The 22,632-nt window shown below is 44.1% G+C and overlaps 1 protein-coding gene across 1 annotated transcript in view; it reads right to left on the bottom strand.

Moving 5' to 3' along the window:
* The window catches only part of LOC115476747 (zinc finger and BTB domain-containing protein 16-A-like), a 375,007-nt gene that overhangs the window by 156,754 nt on the left and 195,621 nt on the right, over positions 1-22,632 (bottom strand). Inside the window, exons 3-4 of the mRNA XM_030213317.1 lie at positions 4,780-4,789; positions 4,393-4,471 (exon numbers count right to left, since the gene is read on the bottom strand). Of these exons, the coding sequence (XP_030069177.1) occupies positions 4,393-4,471; positions 4,780-4,789 (89 nt within the window). The remainder of the gene's footprint in view (positions 1-4,392; positions 4,472-4,779; positions 4,790-22,632) is intronic.

The raw sequence follows: 22,632 nt of genomic DNA, 5'->3' as shown, positions 1-22,632 counted from the left end.
GCCTATCCAACTGGAACAGCGTTTATTTCTAATAATCTTTTACTGTTGCTTTCAATAGCATTAGCTATTGTTTTGGGTGAACCAATGACTCTGCCTACTTCCAGCAAGTCCTGCCTACTGGCTTCAACCCATATAATGAGCTACATAGCCTCGTACTGTTTCCTGTTCTCCATCAATCTAACCTCCTTGGAGTTTTCTTCCTTATATGATGTTTAGCCCTGCCCAGTGCATCCCACAATGCACCAGGCAGGGGCTAGGCACCACTATTTTGAGAAGGCGGACTGAGAGGCAGACGGGAGGAGGTGTTGCTCCTGCCCTCCTGCCTCCATCGTTTGAAAGTGGGGAAGAGGGTAGGGAGGTGGTCACTAGACCACCAGGAAGATTTTTCCTTGAAGGAGGTCAGGGGCCACTGGAGAATTTTTGCATGTGGGGGGCTGGGGTCCACTGAATCACCAGATATTTGTTGTTTGGTGGGGGCCGGAGCAGGAGGGTCTGCTGGTCCACCAGGGAAAGTTTTGGGGATGGCAGCAGCGGGGAGCGGGGTTCTGTGCACTGCCAAATGCATTTGACAGCTGGAGTCGCAAACAATGAACGATGCACAAAGGGGGATCCGTGCATCTCATTTGCATGCGATCCCCTTTGTGCATTTGTCACTGTTGTGACTAACTTTTCCCAAGGCACATGTATTTAATGGGTGCATTTGTGCATCGACCCCCAGTTAAAGATGTGTTGAATTTTAGCACAGTCAGACTTGAGCAGAGTTCAGCATGTGGGGTTTCTTTTACCAAAGGAGAGGGGTAATGGCGTACCCCACTCCAAAATCCAGTACTAGGCATACTGAGAATACAACACACTCAGGACATACAGAGCAATTCTACCACACCATATGCAGTAATTTCTACAAGTCACACAAAGAAAAGGAAAGCATCTTAAACACTACAGTGAGCACTAGAACATCAATTCACCTATTGTAAAATGAAACCAGCCAGAATAGTACAGATCATCGATCCTGCACAATCAATGCCAACAGGAAGCCATGGCTTTTTCACAGACACATCCTAATCCACTATAGAATAAATAACCACAAACTAAAATTAGAAATATTTAGACAAAAACTAAACTGAACCCCCAAGAATCCAGATTCTGCATACAATGCAACACCACGGAAACAGAAACAGTGATAGTGATGTATGTCCCCTACTACTGTGCAAAATATAAACAGAGCAGATATAAATTTGAAAAAACTAACAAATACCAATCACCACTTTACAAATTAACAAATAGAAATAAAACAAATATAGAAAATAAGACTAATACATTTAGCTTTCAGAGGCCTAATCCTCCTTCCTCAGGTCAATATAGTATACTGCTGTTACAGTATCCTATCCTGACCTGAGGAAGGGGGTTTTGGGCTCTGAAAGTTAGTCAGAAATCAGAATGTACTAAAATTAGTCCAATAAAAAGATTGCCTTATTTCCATTTTCTGTTTAGAAACATTTATTAACACAGGTATACTACTACTTCATCCTAAAGCATCTGCCAGATTCCATCCAGTGTCTACCTTCTCTCTCTCCCTGCCCCTTCCATCCACTGTCTGCTCTCTTGCAATATGATAAAAGTTTTTTGATTATCTCTCTATGCAGAAGATAAGACACAGCTCTAACTAATTTGGTATGCAAAGGGGAGGATGGTTCTTATTTCCCAGGCCCAGCTTGGCCACCTGGACTTGGAAAAGCATGTGACCACGTTAAGCATTCTGTAATTTTCCATAGCTTTCTGTAACTTTCCTTAGCTCTGGACATGGGCTCAGAGCCTAATAAAAGGGAAGGCTTGTCACGGTAGAGGTGGGGTTCATCTGTGAGTAACGTACGGACTGCGCAGAGGGTTTGTTCCTGGTCTAAAGCGCCTAGCTCTCGCTATGAACCGCCCCCACCCCCCCAGCTGATAAGAGCCTGGATGATGGACACCAGTGATGATTGTATGTATATACTGTATTGCTTCTTTTCCTGGTCTAAGAGATGTAGAGGCCAGTGATGTAATGATTGTGTATAGAGCTAATCATTGTATATGTGCTAAACATTGTATATTGTAAACGGGCCCGCTGCTCCAGTATGGGGGAGGAAGCTGCCTCCCCTGAATAGCCAGAACTTCACAAAACTGGCACCAGGAAATACTTCAAAACATTCCTTTATTTTCCAGATTCGTAAACAAAACCACTCCAGAGTAGAGACTTGCTTCTCAGGCAGGGCTGTTCTGCTTGCTTAGTACATCAGCCAATTACACAAAGACTTTGCCCCCTTCCCTGAGGGGAATGCAAGAGCCCTTTGGAAATCCCTGCTTTTTTGTCCCAGCCAGTAACAAACAAATAGTACTTGTCCCACAAGCAGGATTTCCCCTCAAGACAGTTAATCACCAAGCAGCCTTTACTTCCAGGAGGTGCAATACTTTTGGGACTTCCTCAACCCAAGTATTTCAGCCTGCACTGCTCCTCTCCTCCTGAACTGAACCCCTCTTCCCACCAGACAGCCCTCCTTCATAAACAAGCCTTCCAACTTCAGTTCTCAAAATAATCAGGTTTCAACAAAAGAAAACAGGCTTCTCTACTTAAGCAGGGTTTAAACCAAAATAAATTCCAAAACCATGTAGGTTTCCAAACCTTCAGGGGCTGCCTTCCTCAGCTCTCAAGCTCCCATTCCATTCTGCCTCCTTCCCCTGCTCAGGCTGATTAATTACCTCTTCCATCCAATCCTCCTCCTGCTTCTCAGCCCACCCCTCCTTATTACAGGTGGGCACCATGATATACTGATTGCTGGTCCCAGGAACTGGCTCCTTCATTCCCCTCCCTCTTGTGGTCAGAGACGGTATATGGCCAGCTTGCCTATCCCCTGGGATCTCACTGCTAGGACTGGAAATGCATTCTGGGATATGTAGTTCATGGTTTTGCTGCTTCACTCTATACCTCGGGGATGTAGCCTTGTCACAATATATATAGATATCTTAATCATTGTAGTATTTAGCTTCCCTAATAAAGGTTTCATTTACTTATTACGAATCCAAAAGAATCCACGGTAATTATTGGGTAGTCTGTGTCAGTGAGACAGGCTGTAAATCCATAGCAGTACACCTCTCTCTCCCATCCAGCATCTGCCCTCTCTCTCCCTCTGCCCCTTCCAACTGCCCTCTCTCTCCCTTCAATCCAGCATCTGCCCTCTATCTCTGCCCCTTCCATCCAGCAACTGCCCTCTCTCCCCCCCTTCCAACCACTGTCTGCCCTTTCTCTCCCTTCCATCTAAGGTCTGCCCTATCTCTCTCTCTGCTCCTAACCACCATCTGCCCTTTCTCTACCATCCAGGGTTTACCCTCTCGCTCTATGTCCCTTCCATCCACCATCTGCCCTCCCTCTCCCATCCAGGATCTGTTCTCTCTCTCTGACCCTTCTTTTCAGCCTCTAGCCCCATTATCCCACCTGCCCCCCCTTTTCAGCCCCCAGTTCCACCTATTATCCCATCAGTCTCCAGTTTCAGCACCAGCCCTTTTCTCCCACCAGTCCCGAGTTTCAGTCCCAGCCCCTTTCTCTCCATCCCCTTTTCAGCCCCCAGCTTTAGCCCCCAGTTTCATCGCCAGCCCCCTTCATCCCCCAGTTTCAGTCCTTTCTCCCTTATCCCACCTACCCTCCTTTTCAGCCCCCAGTTCCAGTTCCCTTCATCCACCTGCCCTGCAATACAGCCCCCCTTTTCAGCCATAGTCCTATTCTCCTACCCCTTCTCAGTTCCCAGTTCCAGCACCAGCCCCCTTCTCCCATTTGAGCCCCCTTTTTCACACCCCCCCGAGTTCCAGCCCTAGCCCCTATTTTAGCTGTTAGTTCGAGCCACAGCCACAGCCCCCAGTCCCCACCTGACCACCCTCAGCTCCCTCGACAACACCCTTCTCGTTTCTGCCACCCGGCGCCCTGCATTTTTTAAGTCTTTGAATCAGCAGCTTTCCCTCACTGGGTCCCACCTTCCTATTTCCACAAGGTTGGGACCCAGTGAGGGAAGGCCCGAGGCAATCTACTTCTTTCATAGACGCTGTGCTGCCAATTCAAAGATTAGATTTTAAAAATGCAGGATTCCAGGTGGGACTGTTGAGGGAGTTAAGGATGGGCAGATGGAGACTGGGGACTGCGGAGGAGTGGCAACAACGGCATTCTGAATAGTGGGAGTGGAGCACCCCATTTTCATTTGCACCTGGGGTGGACCGCCCCCACTACCCTGCCCTTGATATTCCACTGGAGAGGGGCTTGCACAGATCTGTGAAACTAAATTCAGTTTTATACAATGAAAACTAATGGATTTCTTCATTTGTCATCTGAGGAAAAAAAAACATAAAAAGAAGCTTGAAAACATTTTTTACCCTTTGTGTGACTTCTGTTGTGAATCTTTAGCTCCTCTTCACTGCTGAACAGGACACCACACCGTGGGCAGGATCGAGGCTGGCCAGCTGAGGAGCAAAGGGAGGATTTGGGAATCAGGCAAGTAACATAGTAGATGACGGCAGAAAAAGACCTGCATGGTCCATCCAGTCTGCCCAACAAGATAAACTCATATGTGTATACCTTACCTTGATTTGTACCTGCCTTTTTCAGGGCACAGACCGTACAAGTCTGCCCAGCAGTACTTCCCGCCTCCCAACCACCAGTTCCGCCTCCCACCTCCGGTTCTAGCACAGACCGTATAAGTCTGCCCTCCACTATCCTCGCCTCCCAACTACCAACCTCTCTTCCCCCACCTGCTCCGCCACCCAATTTCGGCTAAGCTTCTGAGGATCCATTCCTACTGCACAGGATTCCTTTATGCACATCCCACGCATGTTTGAATTCCGTTACCGTTTTCATCTCCACCACCTCCCGCAGGAGGGCATTCCAAGCATCCACCACCCTCTCCGTGGTAGTTTTGTGGTAGATTTCTTAACACCAATAAAGTTTGAAAACCATGGTCTTAAACAGTAGTAACATACTTTCTTTATTACTTGCTTCTGTACTCCTTGTTTAATTGAGTCCAGCACGCTTCAGCCTTTGAGTGCATATTTCTTAGGATTGCTAGTTTATCAACCATTCTGGATTTATATTACCAAGTATTGTGTAATTCCTGTATCCATTCCTTCAGGTACATCCAGCTGGTCAGGTTTTCAGGATATTCACAGTGAAAATGCATGAGATAGACCTAATGTACTGCCTCCATCATATGCAGTCTTTCTCATCCACTGGAAACCCCAACCAGCTGGGTGTGTCTTAAGGACTGAGTTGAGAATCACTGCCTTATAATTATCTACCAGCTGTCCACTCATTAACCTAAAATATCACATCCTTCTGTAAAATCAGTTTGTCCTGCTTTGAACTTATAGTATGAAGGAAACAACAAGCACAAAAGAACAAAGGACCCTCGCACAGGTGAAAGCAAACAGATGAACACAGCGAAGATGGCCACAAGGATGATGAAAAAACGTCCAATGGACTCAATGAGTTCACATCAGAAGTTTATTCACAAAATGCAATGGACTGGATACGAATCGTGTTTCAGCCACAGAGGAGTCCCTATAATGTGTGAGCGTAAGATGTTCTGAGCGCTCTACAGAGAAAGGAGACAGCGCACCTAATAACTGATGTGAGAAAATAAGAGTGTTCACAGCCAATGTCACCTTTCTCTGTAGAGTGCTCAGAATATCTTATGCTCACACATTATAGAGACTCCTGAGGCAGGTCTCTGTGGCCAAAACACGATTTGTGTCGAGTCCATTGCATTTTGTGAATAAACTTCTGATGTGAATTCATTGAGTCCATTGAACGTTTTTTCACCATCATATTTGCTGTGTTCGTCTGCTTGCTTTGAACTTATAGTACGGCATTTTGGTGTCAATCATCAAAAATAACAATGCTGCTGTTAGAATATGGGCCAGTATTTGTGAAGCCATAGTTTCCCCTTCAGACATTTACTAACCAACTTGCAAATGATAACCTTAACCCTGTCTTCATTCATTGGAAAATCAATCTTTCAACAGTATTGTATCTATCACATTTCCAAAGCTGTTTTAAAGCAGTCCAGTAGGATTGGTCTGGCAGGAACTGTTGATGTTGATTCTTGCTAATCATTTCCTTACCCTACAAGTATGCAGTCAATGCTTAAAGGGTTATTTTGTAAATCATTTTACAAAAGTAGCATGGAGGAGTGGCCTAGTATTTAAGCACCTGTCTTGACATCCAGAGGTGCCTGGTTCAAATCCCACTTCTGCTCCTTGTGATCTTGGTCAAGTCACTTATCCCTCCGCTGCTTCAACCATTGTGAGCCCTCCATTGCCTCAACTTAGATTGTGAGCCTTCCAGAAACAGGGAAATACCCAGTATAACTGAATATAACTCACCTTGAGCTACTACTGAAAAAGGTGTGAGCAAAATCTAAATGAAATAAGTAAAAATAAAATGTATAAAGCCTGTTGTAGAAATACAAAAAGGCTTTATAAAATTGCATAACCAAATGCACATGGAAAAAGGACAGCTTCATTTACACACTCTGTGCATAGGCATTCCTGGAAGCATAGTTTGAGTAGAGGTGGATTTGCAATGTACATGTATGTCTTATAAATTACACATACACAGACATACAATACTTGCACAAATTTATGCCTTCTTTGCAACAGTTGTAAATGTTTGTGTCAGCATTTGCACTCTACTGGGATTGAGTCGGGGGACCTATTTTATAAAGGCACATATCTGTAGATGTCTGTGTTGCCTTCTTGTATAGCTTCCTGTTATAAAATTACCCCTAAATTAGTCTATTTAATATAGGGCTTCTGGGTATCTGAACCCTTTGGGGTTCTGTTCTTATCATCATTACTTGCTCCCTGTCCTTCCCAGCCCTTCCATAGATGGCTTGTTTTTACCCTTGAAGAATTTTGTTGTAGACCTTTAAGTATCACTCATCTTAAAGGTGGAGGAGTAGCCTAGCGGTTAATGCAGCAGACTTTGGTCCTGGGGAACTGGGATCGATTCCCGCTGCAGCTCCTTGTGATAATGGGTAAAGTCACTTAACTCTCCGTTGCCCCAGATAGATCGCTTTGGATGTGGTTGCAAAAACTGTAGAAAAAAGCAGTATTACTGGTACTAAAATCTTTTCCCAAAACGCTTCCCTAGAGACTTAGGGAAGCGATTAATGATACTAAGAGGTATTATTATTCCAAACTTACCCAAACAGAGAATAACTCCTCTACGTTCTATTGTTTACTTGGACAACATACATAAGAACATACATAAGAGTAGCCATAAGGGTCAGACCAATAGTCCATTTAGCCCAGTATCCTGATTTTAACAGTGGCCAAGCCAGGTCACAAGTACCTGGCAGTAACCCATGCTAACAATCCCAGAGCAAGCGGTTGCTTTCCCATGTCTATCAAAAGCAGACTATGGACTTTTCCTCCAGGAACCTTTCCAAAACTTTTTAAAACCCAGATACGCTATTGTTTTAAAAGTATTTCCATGTAATTTCTTGAGTGTTCCCTAGTCTTTGTACTTTTGGAACGAGTATAACATTGATTTACTTCTACCTGTTCTACACCAGTCAGGATTTTGTAGACCTCAATCTTATCTCCCCTCATCCATATCTTTTCCAAGCTGAAGAGCCCTAATGGTAGTGGAATTCAAGAATGCGTGGGATAAACATTAAGGAATCCTGTGCAGAAGGAATGGATCCTCAGAATCTTAGCCAAGATTGGGAGGCGGGCCTGGTGTTTGGGTGGCAGGGCTAGTTCTGGGCAAGACTTCAACGGTCTGTGTCCTGAAAATGGGGCTAGTTCTGGGCAAGACTTCTACGGTCTGTGTCCTGAAAATGGCAGATACAAATCAAGGTAAGGTATACACAAAAAGTAGCAGACTAGATGAGCAGACTAGATGGACCGTGAAGGTCTTTTTCTGCCGTCATCTACTATGTTACTATGTATATGTTACTTTCCTCATATGAGAGGAGCAGTGGCATACTAAGGGGGGGCGGTCCGCCTCGGCTGCACGCCACTGGGGGGGGGGGGTGCCGCGCGTCTGTTGGTAACGCTCGTTCTCTGTTCCCTCAGGCCCCGGAACGGGTTATTTCCTGTAACGAGGCAGAGGGAGCAGGGAACGAGCGTTGCTGACAGACGCGCGCCACCCCCCCAGCAGGTAAAGATGTACCGGGCGGGGTGTCGTTTCACTGGGGGGAGCTGCCCCTTTCACGTCCCCTGTCCCGCCCCTTCCACGCCCTCACCTCCCCCCTGTCATCTCTCTCCTCCCTCCCCTCCCCTTACTCTGCTATCCCTGGTGGTCTAGAGGTACCTCTTTGGGGCAGGAAAGAGCCCCCTCTTTCCTGCCCGGAGCTGCTAGCTGCCCTGCATCCTGTCCTGTGGTGAGTCCAGCTCTTGGCGTTTCAAAATGGCCGCCGAGAGTTGAAGTCTCACGAGGCTCTTTCCTGCCCCGAAGACGAAGAGGTACCTCTAGACCACCAGGGATAGCAGAGTAAGGGGAGCAGAGGCGTAGCTAGGTTTTAAGGTCAGGGGGAGCAGACTTTTGTAAAATAGGCACCAGCAACGATCATACAACTGAACTAGCAGAAGTCAAATTGGAAACCACAGGAAACAGTATGAGTATGTGTCGACTTCCCTGGTAGTGGAGAAACGCATTGCACAATAGAAAAATTGCTATTATTTTTGTTATGGTTAGTTAGCTAATAGTCATCTAAGAATGCTGCTCGGTAACACATTATGAATTGCCCAAACATTTTTCACTGAATTTTTCCTGAACTATGAAGCAAAGTATTTGCAGTCATTTACCATTCACACTCTTAACTTACAGCATCCTCACCCCACATTGGCTCTTTAGCACTTAGCTGCACTTCATACTCTGTCAACCAGGAGTGCTCGTGCTGCTAGTGTTGTCATGATCATGACTGAAGAGTGCAGTGCTGGTGCCACTGGCGCTGCCCTTCCTCTGTGGTTCAGGAGAACCAACACTCCATTCTTCAGCCATGAGTCTGGTGACACCATTAGCAGGAATGCCCCTGTACTCTACCAAGGAACAGCTGTACCTGTAATACAAAGCCTACAAAAGTCACTCAAAATCTATATAATCTACTTGACCATAACACCACTGATTTACAGAAGTAACACAACAAAGACCTTATCTAGAAAAATGCAACACAGGAAATACTACAGTAGAAACTAGAACATCAATATGCCCATTAGAAAACTGGAACAAGTTGAATTCTTACAGATGCTTAAACAGAAACTAGGTGCAAACAGAGTATCTGGCCTCAGTCAAAAACACTGAACACCCTTGCCAGGTATAGAATAAATTACCACAAAGTTAAAATATGAATATGTAGACTAAACTTAAAACCCAAGAAGCCACACTGCAACACTAGAGAAAGAGAAATCAAACCAGCACTCTGCAAAATATAAAGAAAGCAGTGTAAACTTACTGTAAAACTGACATTTTCCATTCAGTGAATTAAAAATAAAATGTTTTCTTTCTACCTTTTGTTGTTTGGTCATTTTGTTTTCTTTTTCCCATCATGTTTGTCTCAGTCTCCAGTTTCTGGCTTTTCTTAACTTTCTTCACATGATCTCCAGTTCATCTGCCACTTCTTCTCTCCCTTCCTGCTTTCTTCACTTTCTCTCCTCTGAACTGATCTTTTCCTTTCAGCTTTCCTTCATTTAGTTTTCTGCCTCTTAGACTTCATTCATTTTTACTACTTAGTCTTCAATCTTCCTTTTTATTTTTAACCACATCTGCCTATACTTTTCATCTCCCTTACTCCAGCCCTCCCATTCTTCATCCTATTTCATAGTTTTTTTTTGCTATCCCCTCTCTTCATCACCGTCTCTTTCCTCTCTTCTGTACAGCACCCTTTTTCTATTTTTACTCCTCTGACCAGTATATTCTCTTTCGTTTTCTCTTACCCCCCTCCGTCCAGGATGTCCTCTTTCCCTCACCTCCATCCAACATCTCTCCCTCAGTAACTGTCTCTTCCCTGACACCCTACTCCCCCCTCGTATGCAGCATTCCTGCTTGTCCTTCTCTCCTTTCCATGTCAGCATTTCCCCTTTATCCCTACTCCTCCCATGTGCAGCATACCCCTTCTTGGTCCTCATCCCTGTGTAATGTCCAGTACCCCCTCTGTTTTTTTTGTTCCCCCTTGTCCAGCATCTCCCCTGTGTCTTCCTACTCACCTCATGTCTAGCATCCTCCAATATTCCCTCCCTCTTCCAAGCCAGCAATTGCCCTCACTCAACCCCTTTAGAGGCCTATCCCCTTCCATCCAGCTGGATGGAGTGTTAGGGAGAGATGCTGGAGGGGGTGAGAGAAAACGAGAGAGAATATATTGGGTAGAGGAGTGAAAATAGAAAGAAGGTGCTGTACAGTAGGGAGGAAAGAGAAGGTGCTGGAAAAGGGGGGGAGAGTTAGCAAAAGAAAACCTGTGAAATAATAGGATGCCCCTCTCTCCCCCCATTCCATCTAGTGTCTGCCCCTGACCCTCTTCCACCTAGTGTGTGCCTCCTCTACTTTTTCCATCCAGCCTGCACTCTTTCCCCTTCCATCCAATGTCTGCCCCCTTTCTCCCGTCTCTCTCCCTATTTTATTTATTTATTTATTTATTTATTGTTTGTTTGTATTTCTATCCCACATTTTCCCACCTCTTTGCGGGCTCAGTGTGGCTTACACTATTCATAAGATATGAATAATGAGAATACAGTTGTTACAAATTGGTTATGGGTTACATTGTACAAGTTATGCGAGATAATCGAATTATCATTAGGAATATCACAATGGGACATCAACAGGGAGAGTTTGGGAGGAGACAATGGGAAGCTTAAGGGCAGTGTTAAGACACATAGGCACATGGTGTACATATTCCTGTAAGTATATGTATGAGTAATGTGGAATTAGGGGGATGAGAGATCATAAGTGGATGTGTGATGCATTTATGTAAGTGAGTGTGGGCTCTATGTGTTTTGGTTTTTTCCGTAAATTGTCTCAAATAGATGGGTCTTCAGTAATCTGCGGAAGGATGCTTGTTCGTGGATCGCTCTTAAGTTGCATGGCAGTGAGTTCCAATGTTGCGTGCTCGTGTGAGAAAAGGTTGACGCGTGTAGCGTCTTGTATTTCACGCCCTTGAAAGTAGGGAAATGGAGGTTGAGGTATGTTCGGGAAGATCTCCTAGCATTTCTGGGTGGTAGGTCAATCAACTCGGACATGTAGGCTGGGGCTTCGCCGTGAATGATCTTGTGGACTAGTGTGCATACCTTAAAGGTGATGCGTTCCTTCAGCGGAAGCCAGTGTAGTTTCTCTCGTAGTGGTGTTGCCCTTTCATATTTTGGTTTACCGAAGATGAGTCTGGCTGCTGTGTTCTGGGCTGTTTGAAGTTTCCTCAGTGTTTGCTCTTTGCAGCCTGCGTATAATGAGTTGCAGTAATCCAGATGGCTGAGGACGAGGGATTGCACTAGGCTACGAAAGACGAATCTTGGGAAGAGTGGTCTTATCCTTTTCAGTTTCCACATGCAGTAGAACATCTTCTTAGTTGTGTTGTTTGCATGGGTTTCAAGTGTTATGTGGCGGTCGATAGTGACTCCAAGGATTTTTAGCGTTTCTGAGATTGGAAGGTTTAGGTTTGGTGTATTTATCGCGTTGAATTCGTTGGTGTTGTATTGGGAGGTGAGTACCAGGCATTGAGTTTTTTCTGCATTTAATTTCAGACGGAATGTGTCTGCCCATGTGTTCATGATGTTTAGGCTTTGATTGATTTCGTTGGAGATTTCTTTGATGTCTTGTTTGAAAGGGATATATATTGTCACATCATCAGCGTATATATGTGGATTGAGGTTATGGTTTGATAGGAGTTTTGCTAGAGGGATCATCATTAGGTTGAAAATAGTTGGTGAGAGGGGTGATCCTTGTGGGACTCCACATTCAGGTATCCATGCCTTGGACGTGGTTGAGTGTGATGTGACTTGATACGAGCGCATGGTTAGGAACCCCTTGAACCAGCTTAGGACATTTCCTCCCATGCCGAAGTATTCAAGTATGTGTAGTAGGATTTCGTGGTCGACCATGTCGAAGGCGCTTGACATGTCAAATTGTAGGAGGAGTATATTGTTCCCGGTTGCTATTATTTGTTTAAATTTGGTCATAAGGGTGACTAGTACTGTTTCTGTGCTATGGTTCGACCGGAATCCGGATTGGGCATCATGCAGTATTGAGTGTTTGTTTAGATAGTTTGTGAGTTGTTTGGTTACCATCCCTTCAGTTAACTTGGTTATCAGTGGTATGGATGCTACTGGTCTGTAGTTGGTAATTTCGCTCAAGTTTTTCTTTGTATCCTTAGGAATTGGGGTGAGTAGGATTTTTCCTTTTTCTTTTGGGAAGAGTCCATTTTGTAGCATGTAATTTACATGCTTCGTTAGGTCAATTGTGAATTGTTGAGGGGCTGATTTCATGAGGCTGTTTGGGCATGCGTCTAGTTTGCAGTTGGATTTGGCATATTTTTTGAGAGTATTAGAGATGAGGTCTTCTGGTATTGGTTCGAACTCGGTCCAGGTTCTGTCTGCTGGGTGTGCTCCTTCTTCTGGGTCCAGACAGTCTAGAAGAGTGGCGTATTCTATGGGACTGGTGGGTATTTTGTGTCGTAGTAGTATGATTTTCTCTTTGAAGTACTTCGCAAGGCTGTCGACGTCTGGTATGTTTTTACCGTTATTTGTAACTGGTGTGGTATCTAGCAGTTTGTTCACAAGGCTGAAGAGTTTGTGTGTGTCTTTGTAATTTGGTCCTATTATTGTTTTGTAGTGTTGTCTTTTTGTCTGTTTTATGGTGTATTTGTATTTTCTCCGAAGTAGTTTCCAGTCGTTTCGTGTTTGTTCGTCTTTCTTTTTGTTCCAAGCTCGTTCTAGTTTCCTGACTTGTGTTTTAAGTTTTTTCAGCTCTTCGGTGAACCATGGGTTTGCTTTTTTCCTGTGTGATGTTCTGGTTTGGGTTGGGGCGATTTTGTCTAATGTTGTTGTACATAGCTCATCCCATTCTTGGAGGAATTGGATGGTGTCAGCGTTTGTTGTCCATTCGTACTGGTAGATCTGTTGCCAGAATGTTGTGGAGTCTATTTTTCCTCTCGTTGTGTATGTTGTTCGCTCGGGTTTGTTGGTCGTGTTTAAGTGTGTTTTTCGCCAGCAGAGAGTGACATTTGCTTTATGGTGGTCTGACCATAGTGTATGTGTCCAACTTGTGTCCGTGATCATGATATTTGAATCCGATTCAAATTTATTCGTTATGATATCTAGTGTGTGTCCTTTTTCGTGAGTCGGTTGCATGTAAGGTGCTTGCAGATCCCAAAGTTTTAGGAATTCTTTGAACTCTCGTGTGCTTGGTGAGGTGTCATCTTCTAGGTGTAAGTTGATGTCTCCTAGTATGAGGATGTTTGAGGAAGATACGCAGGAATTCGAGACGAAATCCATGAGTTGTGTTTGGGAGTCTTGCCATTTCCCTGGAGGTCTGTAGAATAGGATTGTGTTGAGGTGGCCTGTTAGATTTGGATGGTTGATTCTTGTCGATGCAATTTCGAGATGTGGGGAGGTAGATTCACCCGTGATTGTGATGGTGAATTCAGGTTTGTAAATTATAGCTATTCCGCCTCCTCTTTTTATTCCATTCCTTGTCCAGTGGGTGATTTTGTATTCTGGTGGGCATATTTCTAAGATGGCTGGATCTGTAGGACTATGGAGCCAGGTTTCTGTGATAAATAGGAGGTCTAGTTTATCTGCGACGATCCAGTCTAGTATGTCTACTGAGTTCCTTACTGCTGATCTTGCATTGATGTATCCTAGATGAATTGAGCGATATGGTTCCAAGGGAGGGTTTGACGTGTTTATTTTTATTAGTTGTCTGTTCCTTCGGTGATTGAATTTATTGTTGTTGTTGTTTTCCTCATTTTGTCGATTGTGCTCGTTTCCGGAGGCTATTCCTCTTGATTGGTTATTGTGTCTTTGGTTTGGTGGGTTGTCAAAAGGTTGTGCATATGATTGGTGGGTTGGTGGTGAGTGATTATGGGTGTTGTTTGGGGTGTTCATTGTGTCTGTGTGAGTGTTGTATGATTTGTAAGTAATTGGGTTGTTGTTGTCTGTGTTGTTTTGGTTTGTTAAGTTGTTCATAGGTTGTGCGTGGAGTTGGTGTGTTGTGGTTGGCTTGTTATCGATGCTCTTCAGGGTGGGCATTGTGTGTGTGTGAGTGCTGTGTAATTTGTGGGTTGTGGTGTTATTGTTGTCTGGTTTGTAGGTAATGTTTGCGTGAGAGAGTAGGGTGATGCAGAAAAAGGTTAGGAGTGTTTTACTGGTATTCATATCAGTATTTGAGGCGCTGTAGCAAGCAATCTGCAAGTTTATATTCAAAGCGAAGCAGGCCTGTAGTTGCATTTAAGCTTGGCAGCATTTCATGCTAATCATGCTTGGTTAATCAGAGCAAGCACGCCTGTATTTACAATTAAAGCATAACAGTGAGCGTTATGTGTTGATCCAATTATCTTACTGTGCAAGGTGGCTCATTTGTCTGGAGGTCTTAAGCAAGCAGAGTGAGACAATTACATCTAGCATAAGCTGTAGCGGTGTAAGCAAGCAGAGTGAGATAATTACATTTAGCATGAAGCTGTAGCGGTGTAAGCAAGCAGAGTGAGATAATTACATTTAGCATAAGGCTGTAGCGGTGTAAGTTACAATTTTTCTTTGTTTTACAGTTGAACCAGGCTGTTCACTTGCCTTGTATTTAGATCGAGGCAAGGCAATAGCAATTAAATCATTATAGAAGATAGTGTTATTTGGCTAAGCATCTTAGTTGCCTTCTATGTACAATATTTAAGATAATTAAAGCATCTGCTTAAATACTACTACTACTACTTAACATTCCTAGAGCGCTACTGGGGTTATGCAGCGCTGTACAAAATAAACAAAGAAGGACATAACAGAAAGTGATGCTACTGTGGCATAGCAGCTCTTTACCTTCTATTTAGTGCTAGCATAGCAGAGTATAAGCTGTAAGTCCTAGCCGACATCGGTGCATGCAGTGAGGCAAAGCAAGCAGTTAATTGTAGTAGTTTTTTGGTAGTTTTTTTTTTTTTTTTTGGCCTTCACCACGTGGTCCTGGGTTCCTATGTGGTTCGTCTACAATTCTGCAGCGCTCGGAGTGCAAGGGGTAGGCGCACCTCACGCCGCCTCGGAAATCCGTGGGTGCCTCGGTTGGGGGGGGGGCAATCGTCCGCTGCAGCGTTCTCCAGTTTACCCAGGCGCCGGTAGTGTGCACCTACTTCGCGTAAGGGGTTAGCGCACCGCCGTGCCGCATCAGGAATCCGCGCCACCGCACTCCTTCGGGTCCGACGCCCGGGTCACGCTCGGTCTGCCCAGGCCCAATTGGACGGGACACTCTCCTGCGCTCGACAGGCTCACAGCCTTTCCGCACCCCAGGCCAGCTCCGAGGTAGGTTCTGGCCTTGGTTTAGTGCGTTTCTCTCTCGTCTCGCTCCGTTCACGGTCGTGGCCCGGCCTGCCGAGTCTAGTCAGGTGGCGTCTCTCCCGACTTCCCACAGCCTCGGTTGCTCGGCCTCAGAGTCCTCAGCGGACTCGGGATCCGCGAGGTTCGCTCTGGTCTGGGAGCTCGTCGCAGGGCTGCTGGTTTGTAGTGCCCTGTGATGTCCCGGTGGGTCACTACTTTGGGTTCCAGTTTCCTATCTTCGGTGGTCCCCACATTAAGGAGGTATTCCGCCTCCTCGTTACCAGCAGGGCCACTTGGATCGCGGTCTTTGGGCGATCTTGCCGATATTCAGCGGAGCTCCCGTTTCAGGACTCTGTTCTGGTCGCCATCTTGCCCATCTTTTCCAGAGTCTGTCCCTTCTCTTCCACCTTCCTTTCGCCATCTGTCCCCTTTCTAACCCATCTCACTGACTCTTCCTTCCAGCACCTGCCCCTTCGCTCTGACCATTCCTTCTAGTATTTTTCCCCTCTATTCCTCCTTCCAACCAGCACCTGTCCCTTCCCACTCTCCATTCAGTAACTGTCTCTTCCAGATCTTTCTCCTCTCCTCTCCTTCTTTCTGACTCTTTCTTTCAGGATCCCATCCAGCCCCTCTCTTCCTCCTTCCAACCAGCACCTGTCCCTTCCCACTCTCCATTCAGTAACTGTCTCTTCCAGATCTTTCTCCTCTCCTTCTTTCTGACTCTTTCTTTCAGGATCCCATCCAGCCCCTCTCTTCCTCCTTCCAACCAGCACCTGTCCCTTCCCACTCTCCATTCAGTAACTGTCTCTTCCAGATCTTTCTCCTCTTTTTTCCTTCTTTCTGACTCTTTCTTTCAGGTCCCATCCAGCCCCTCTCTTCCTCCTTCCAACCAGCATGTGTCCCTTCCCTTTCTCACTCTGACCCTCCCATCCAGCTCCCTGCCGTCTTCCCCTTTCCTTCCAGCTAGATTACAAATTGGCTTCACCCTCTCTTCTGCCGGCGCTCTCCCGTCTGTGGTCACTTTTACTTCCCGATGCGTTCTCCCTCCTGCGCCGGCGATTATCAGTCAGCCTGCCAGCGTCGGGGCTTCTGCTGCTTCTCCTCCTCAGGCGCGCATCCCACCTCTGCGCAAAACAGGAAGTTGCTTAGAGTAGGCGGGTTGCGCGCCTGAGGAGGAGAAGCAGCAGAAGCCCCAACGCTAGCAGGCTGACTGATAATCGCCGGCGCAGGAGGGAGAACGCATCGGGAAGTAAAAGTGACCGCGCCGACGGGAGAGCGCCGGCAGAAGAAGAGGGAGCAGAAAAAAAAGATTTATCGGGTTGAGGCACATAGGCGCCACTTTTTAAAACAGTTGCTTAGGGGAGCGACCGCTCCCCCTGAGCCCCACCTGGCTACGTTTCTGAAGGGGAGGGGGGATAGTCGCGTTTCGCTGGAGGGGGGTTGCGCTGCACCCGGGGGCGGGGGGGGCGCATCGGCAATCCGCCCCGGGTGTCAGCCCCCCTAGGAACGCCACTGGAGAGGAGTTTTATCTCCTTTAACATTTTGGCACTCTTTGAACTTTTTCTAATTCCGCTATATCTTTTTTGAGATACTGCGACCAGAACTGAACGTTGCACCATGCAGCAATACAGAGGCATCATAGTATTTTCGGTCTTATTCACCATCCCTTTCCTAATAATTCCTAGCATCCTGTTTGTTTTTTTGGCCACTGCAGCCGCCGCACATTGAGCAGAAGATTTCAGTGTATTATCCACAACGACACCTAGATCTTTTTCTTGGTTGCTGACCCCCAAGATGGACCCTAGCATCAGGCAACTATGATTCGGATTATTCTTTCCAATGTGCATCACCTTGCATTTGTCCACATTAAATTTCATCTGCCATTTGGACACCCAGTCTTCCAATTTCCTAAGGTCTTCCTGCAATATTTCACAGTCTGCACATGTTTTAACAACCTTGAATAGTTTTGTGTAATCTGCAAATTTAATCACCTCACTTGTCGTTCTGATTTCCATATCACTTATAAATATGTTAAATAGCACCAGTCCCAGTACTGATCCCTGCAGCACTCCACCTCCTCCATTGAGAGAAATGACCAATTAACTCTATCCTCTGTTTTCTTTCCAGAACATTGCTTCCTATTCCATGACTCTTTAATTTCCTCAGGAGTCTCTTCTGAGGAACTTTATCAAAAGCTTGAAAATCTAGATACACTACATCAACTGGCTCACCTTTATCCACATGTTCATTCACGCCTTCAAAGAAATGAAACAAATTGTTGAAGCAAGACTTCCGTTGGCTGAACCCATGCTGACTGTCCCATTAAACCATGTTTGTCTACGTGTTCTGTAATTTTATTCTTTATAATAGTTTCCACTATTTTGCCCAGCACCGACATCAGGCTTACCGGTCTTTAATTTCTAGAATCACCACTAGAACCCTTTTTAAAAATCGGCATTACATTAGCCACCCTCCAATCTTCAGGTACTATGGATGATTTTAATGACAAGTTACATATTACTAACAGTAGATCAGCAATTTCATGCTTGAGTTCTTTGAGTACCCTTGGATGTATGCCATCCGGTTCAGGTGATTTATTACTCTTTAATTTGTCAATTTGGTTTAGTACATCTTCCAAGTTCACCAAGATTTCTTTTAGGTCCTCCACATCATCACTCTTGAAAACCATTTCCAGTACAGGCAGATCTCTTACATCTTCTTCCGTAGAGACCGAAGCAAAGAATTCATTCAGTTTCTTCGCTATGGCCTTGTCCTCCCTGAGCACCCCTTTTACTCCTTCATGAGCTAACAGTCCCACGGATTCTCTCGCAGGCTTTCTGCTTCTGATGTACCTGTACTGTGAGTTTTAGCCTGTGCACCAAGTTACTCTTCGTATTTTCTTTTAGCCTTCTTTATTAATGCTTTGCATCTGACTTGCCAGTGCTTATCATATATAGTAGCATAGTAAGTGATGGCAGATAAAGACCGGAATGGTCCATCCAGTCTGCCCAACAGTCTCATTTCATTCTCAATTCTAGATTGAATCAACAGTGAACATGGTAATATATATTTGATCATGGTCTTTAATTGTTGTTTCAGGGACATAGACCATAGAAGTCCGCCTAGCTCTATCCTTATGTTCCAACCACAGGAGCTGTCGTCAAAGCCTATTTGAATCCATCTTGTCATTTGCGGGACACAGACTGTAAAAGTCTGCCTGGCACTGTCCTTATGTTCCAAATTATTGGAGTTTCTGTTGAAGCTCTCTACAGCCCATCCTTTGCCGGATTGCTGTTTACGGGACTCAGACCGTACAAGCCAGCCAAGCACCAGCCTTAGTTGGTATAGCTAGAGTTGCCATATAAGCACCACTTGACATGTAAACACATATGCAAACTTTTAAGCTTTGTTTTTTATACTATTCATTTTTTAATTAGAGATCCCCTGTGTTCATCCCATGCTATCTTGAATTCCGCCACAGTTCTCTTCTCCACCACCTCCCTCGAGGGGGCATTCCAGGCATCAACCACCCTCTCCGTGAAAAATAATTTTCTGACATTACACCTAAGTCTACCACCCCGCAACCTCAAATCATGTCCTCTAGTTATACCATTTTCCCTTCTCTGTAAAATATTTGTTTCTATGTTAATATATTTCAAGTGTTTAAATGCCAGTATCAGATCTCCCCTGTCCCTCTTCTCCTCTAAGGTATACATATTCAGGTCTTCCAGTCTCTTCTCATACGTCTTTTGGCACAATCCCCATATTATTTTTGTCATCTTCCAATGGACTGCCTCAAGTCTTCTTACATCTTTAGCAAGATACAGCCTCCAAAACTGAACACAATGGGGGGACCTCACCAATGACTTGTACAGGGGCATCAACACCTCCTTTCTTCTGCTAGTTATATATATCTCTATACAGCCTAGCATTTTCTGGCTACAGCCACCGCCTTGTCACACTGATTTGTCACCTTCAGATCCTCATATACTATCACTCCAAGGTCCCTCTCCCTGTCAGTGCATATCAGCCTCTCACGGTCTAACGTACTTCTCCCTTGGATTTCTACTCCCTAAATTCATCACTCTGCACTTCTTTGCATTGAATTTTAATTGCCAAACAGACCATTCTTCTAACTTTTGCAGATCCTTTTTCATCTTTTCCACTCTCTCCAAGGTGTCCACTCTGTTACAAAGCTTGGTATGATCCGCAAAAAGGCAAACCTTACCTTCTAACCCTTCGGCAGTTGCCCATAAATATATTGAACAGAATCAGCATCAGCAATAATCCTTGAGGCACCCCACTACTTACCTTTCCTTCCTCTGAATGAATTCCATTAACCACCACCCACTGGCGTCTGTCTGTCAATCAGTTCCTAATCCAGTTCACGACTTTGGGTCCTAAATTCAGCCTGTCTATTCAAGAGCCTCCTATGAGGAACTGTATCAGAGGCTTTGCTGAAATCTAAGTAGATTACATCTAACGCACGTCCTCGATCTAATTCTCTGGTCACCCAGTCAAAAAAATCAATCAGATTCGTTTGGCACGATTTATATTTGGCAAAACCATGTTGTCTCGGATCCTGTAGTCTATTGGATTTCAGGAAATTCAATATCCTTTCTTTCAGCATCACTTCCATTACTTTCCAATAACTGAAGTGAGGTTTATCAGCCTGTAGTTTCAAGCTTCTTCTCTGTCACTAGTTTTGTGAAGAGGGACCACAACTGCTCTGCTCCAATCCCACAGAACCTCCCCTATCTCCAAGGATTTATTAAACAAATCTTTAAGAGGATCCACCAGAACCTCTTTGAGCTCCCTCAATATCCTGGGATGGATCCCATCCTGTCCCATGGCTTTGTCCACCTTTAAATTTCCAAGTTGTCCACAAGCACTTTCTTCCATGAACGGTGCTATATCCACTCCATTCTCATATGTACCTTTTTGCTAGTCAATCATGGTCCTTCTCCAGGATTTTCTTCCATGAACCCAGAACAGAAGTATTTGTTTAGTATGTTTGCTTTTTCCTCATCATTATCCACATAGTGGTTCACAGCATCTTACAGTCTCACAATTCCATTTTTAGTGTTCCTTCTTTCACTAATATACCTGAAAAAATTCTTGTTGCCCCTCCTTGCATTTCTAGCCATTTGTTCTTCCACTTGCGCTTTTACCAGATGTATCTGTCTTGTTCCTGTCTGGTTTGCAAGTCTATGTGAGCCTTGGGTCCTTCCAGAGGGCAGAGGTGACTAGAACCACAGTCCTCCAGAGGACAGCCGACCAACCCTCTATCTTCACCCGCGGTGACCGCCGTTCACCAGGAGTTGAGCTCCCAGCTGCAGGCTGGAACCGCGGGGGCTGATGGGCTGACCGAGGGTAGAGAGGACAGGGGATATTTAAAGGACTAATCAGAGTGTTTGTTATAATGCTGCCAGTCAACATAGCATTGTGAAGTTTGCTGAGTAAGCTTGGGAAGCACTTATGTAAGGTAAGATATAAGATACTCCATATGGAATTTAGATGGTGATGTGTATTGTTTAAACAGTTTGGCTTGCTTTAAATATGTTTTTGTCAGTGCAAATTCTAAGTCAGTTATTTTTTCTAAGCCAGTTGCTTGTTGCTCCATGTCTGTTTTATTGAAGTTTGTGTAATCTGATCAGCTTAGTGCTGTTAGCTTCAATACTTAGAGGGGGTTTAGGATGTTGCAACAGTTATGATTGAAACAGATGATTGTATATCTACCTATTCAAGTATCAGTAAAGAGCACTGCATTACATGCCAGTTGTGCTGAGTGGGATTGCTAAATTCTTTCTAATGATAAAATCATTAGGGTTTATGTATGGATATCCACCCATTTAAATAGCAACATAAAGCACTGGATTGCCTGTGAGTTTGGCTGAGCGCCTCTGAATCAGTATTGCTACATCCATTACAAAGTTTTTTCTAATGGCAACAGCACAATTTCAATTGATGTTTGTACATTCAAACAACAGCAATGAGTGCTGGATTGCCTGTGAGTTGTAATCAGTTTTTTTTTTTTTTCCATGGCCACTGTGGAGTTCTTTTGAATGATATCATTATCAGGATACATGTGATTGTCATAGAACAGTATGATGTTTTTAGGTACTTTGTATCAATTTCTATTGATTTGAGTTGCTATCTATTAGAACATGGAAACCCACTGATTCTCACTTTTTAACAAAGTGAATATTAATTTCAATATTTTTAGATCATTGAATGTGCATAAAAGACGGCAATTGAGGCCAAGCATTGTGAGATTTTATTTATTTATTTTATTTTGTATTTTTTAGGTGGTTGTAGGCTACTTTTAGGGGTTCACTTTGCTTTTTACCCCTATTAGGTAGGTGATATTTAGTATGTATGGTCATTTAGTTATTTTAGTGTTGTATATCTCCACCTATTTGTCCGATGCAGTTCTATTGATATACATTTAGTGTTGATATTATTATATTTTGTGTTGATATCATGTCTTGTATTAAAATTATTATTTTATTGCATGCATATTTAATCTGAATGTTTTTAACGGATATTGATTTGATATTATATTTTATTGTATTATGTTTTTAGATTTGATCTGTTTTAATTTTATATGATGTGATAGTGTTTTTAGATATGTTTTATTATCAAATATACAATGGTGAAGTTTATGTTTTACTCATTATGTATTTTTATTTTGTAGTTTTTTTACCCCTGACGCAGCCTGAGGGCGAAACGTGGCCACGTCGGGTAACTTGTAATAAACCACTTCTTCTGTTACCCTCCTGTTCTATTTTTTTGTCTTTTTTGATCTGCTTTTTTTCTTTTGATTTGCCATTTCTGTGGCAGATCTTTGCCTTTTTTTTTGTTTCTGTATGGAAGAAAACAGGAAAATCCTTATATGAACAATAAGTTAGAATAAGAGAAATCACATGATTTAGGAGAAATGAAACTTGTATTAGTACAGAGTGAGAAAGCTTGGTGAGCAGATTTTGTTATTCAGTCTTTGAGTCTGGCTTTTTTTGGGTGACAACCTGCTCCAGAGAGAACAATTATTTTCTATTGGTTTAGAGAAATGCCAATAAAGCTTTTATTTGGTTGCACCTTATCTGAGTCTAA

This window comes from Microcaecilia unicolor, chromosome 8, assembly GCF_901765095.1.
Source record: "Microcaecilia unicolor chromosome 8, aMicUni1.1, whole genome shotgun sequence".
Taxonomy (NCBI): domain Eukaryota; kingdom Metazoa; phylum Chordata; class Amphibia; order Gymnophiona; family Siphonopidae; genus Microcaecilia; species Microcaecilia unicolor.
The sequence above is the reverse complement of the archived record's forward strand: the minus strand, read 5'-3'. Positions and strand labels throughout refer to the sequence as shown.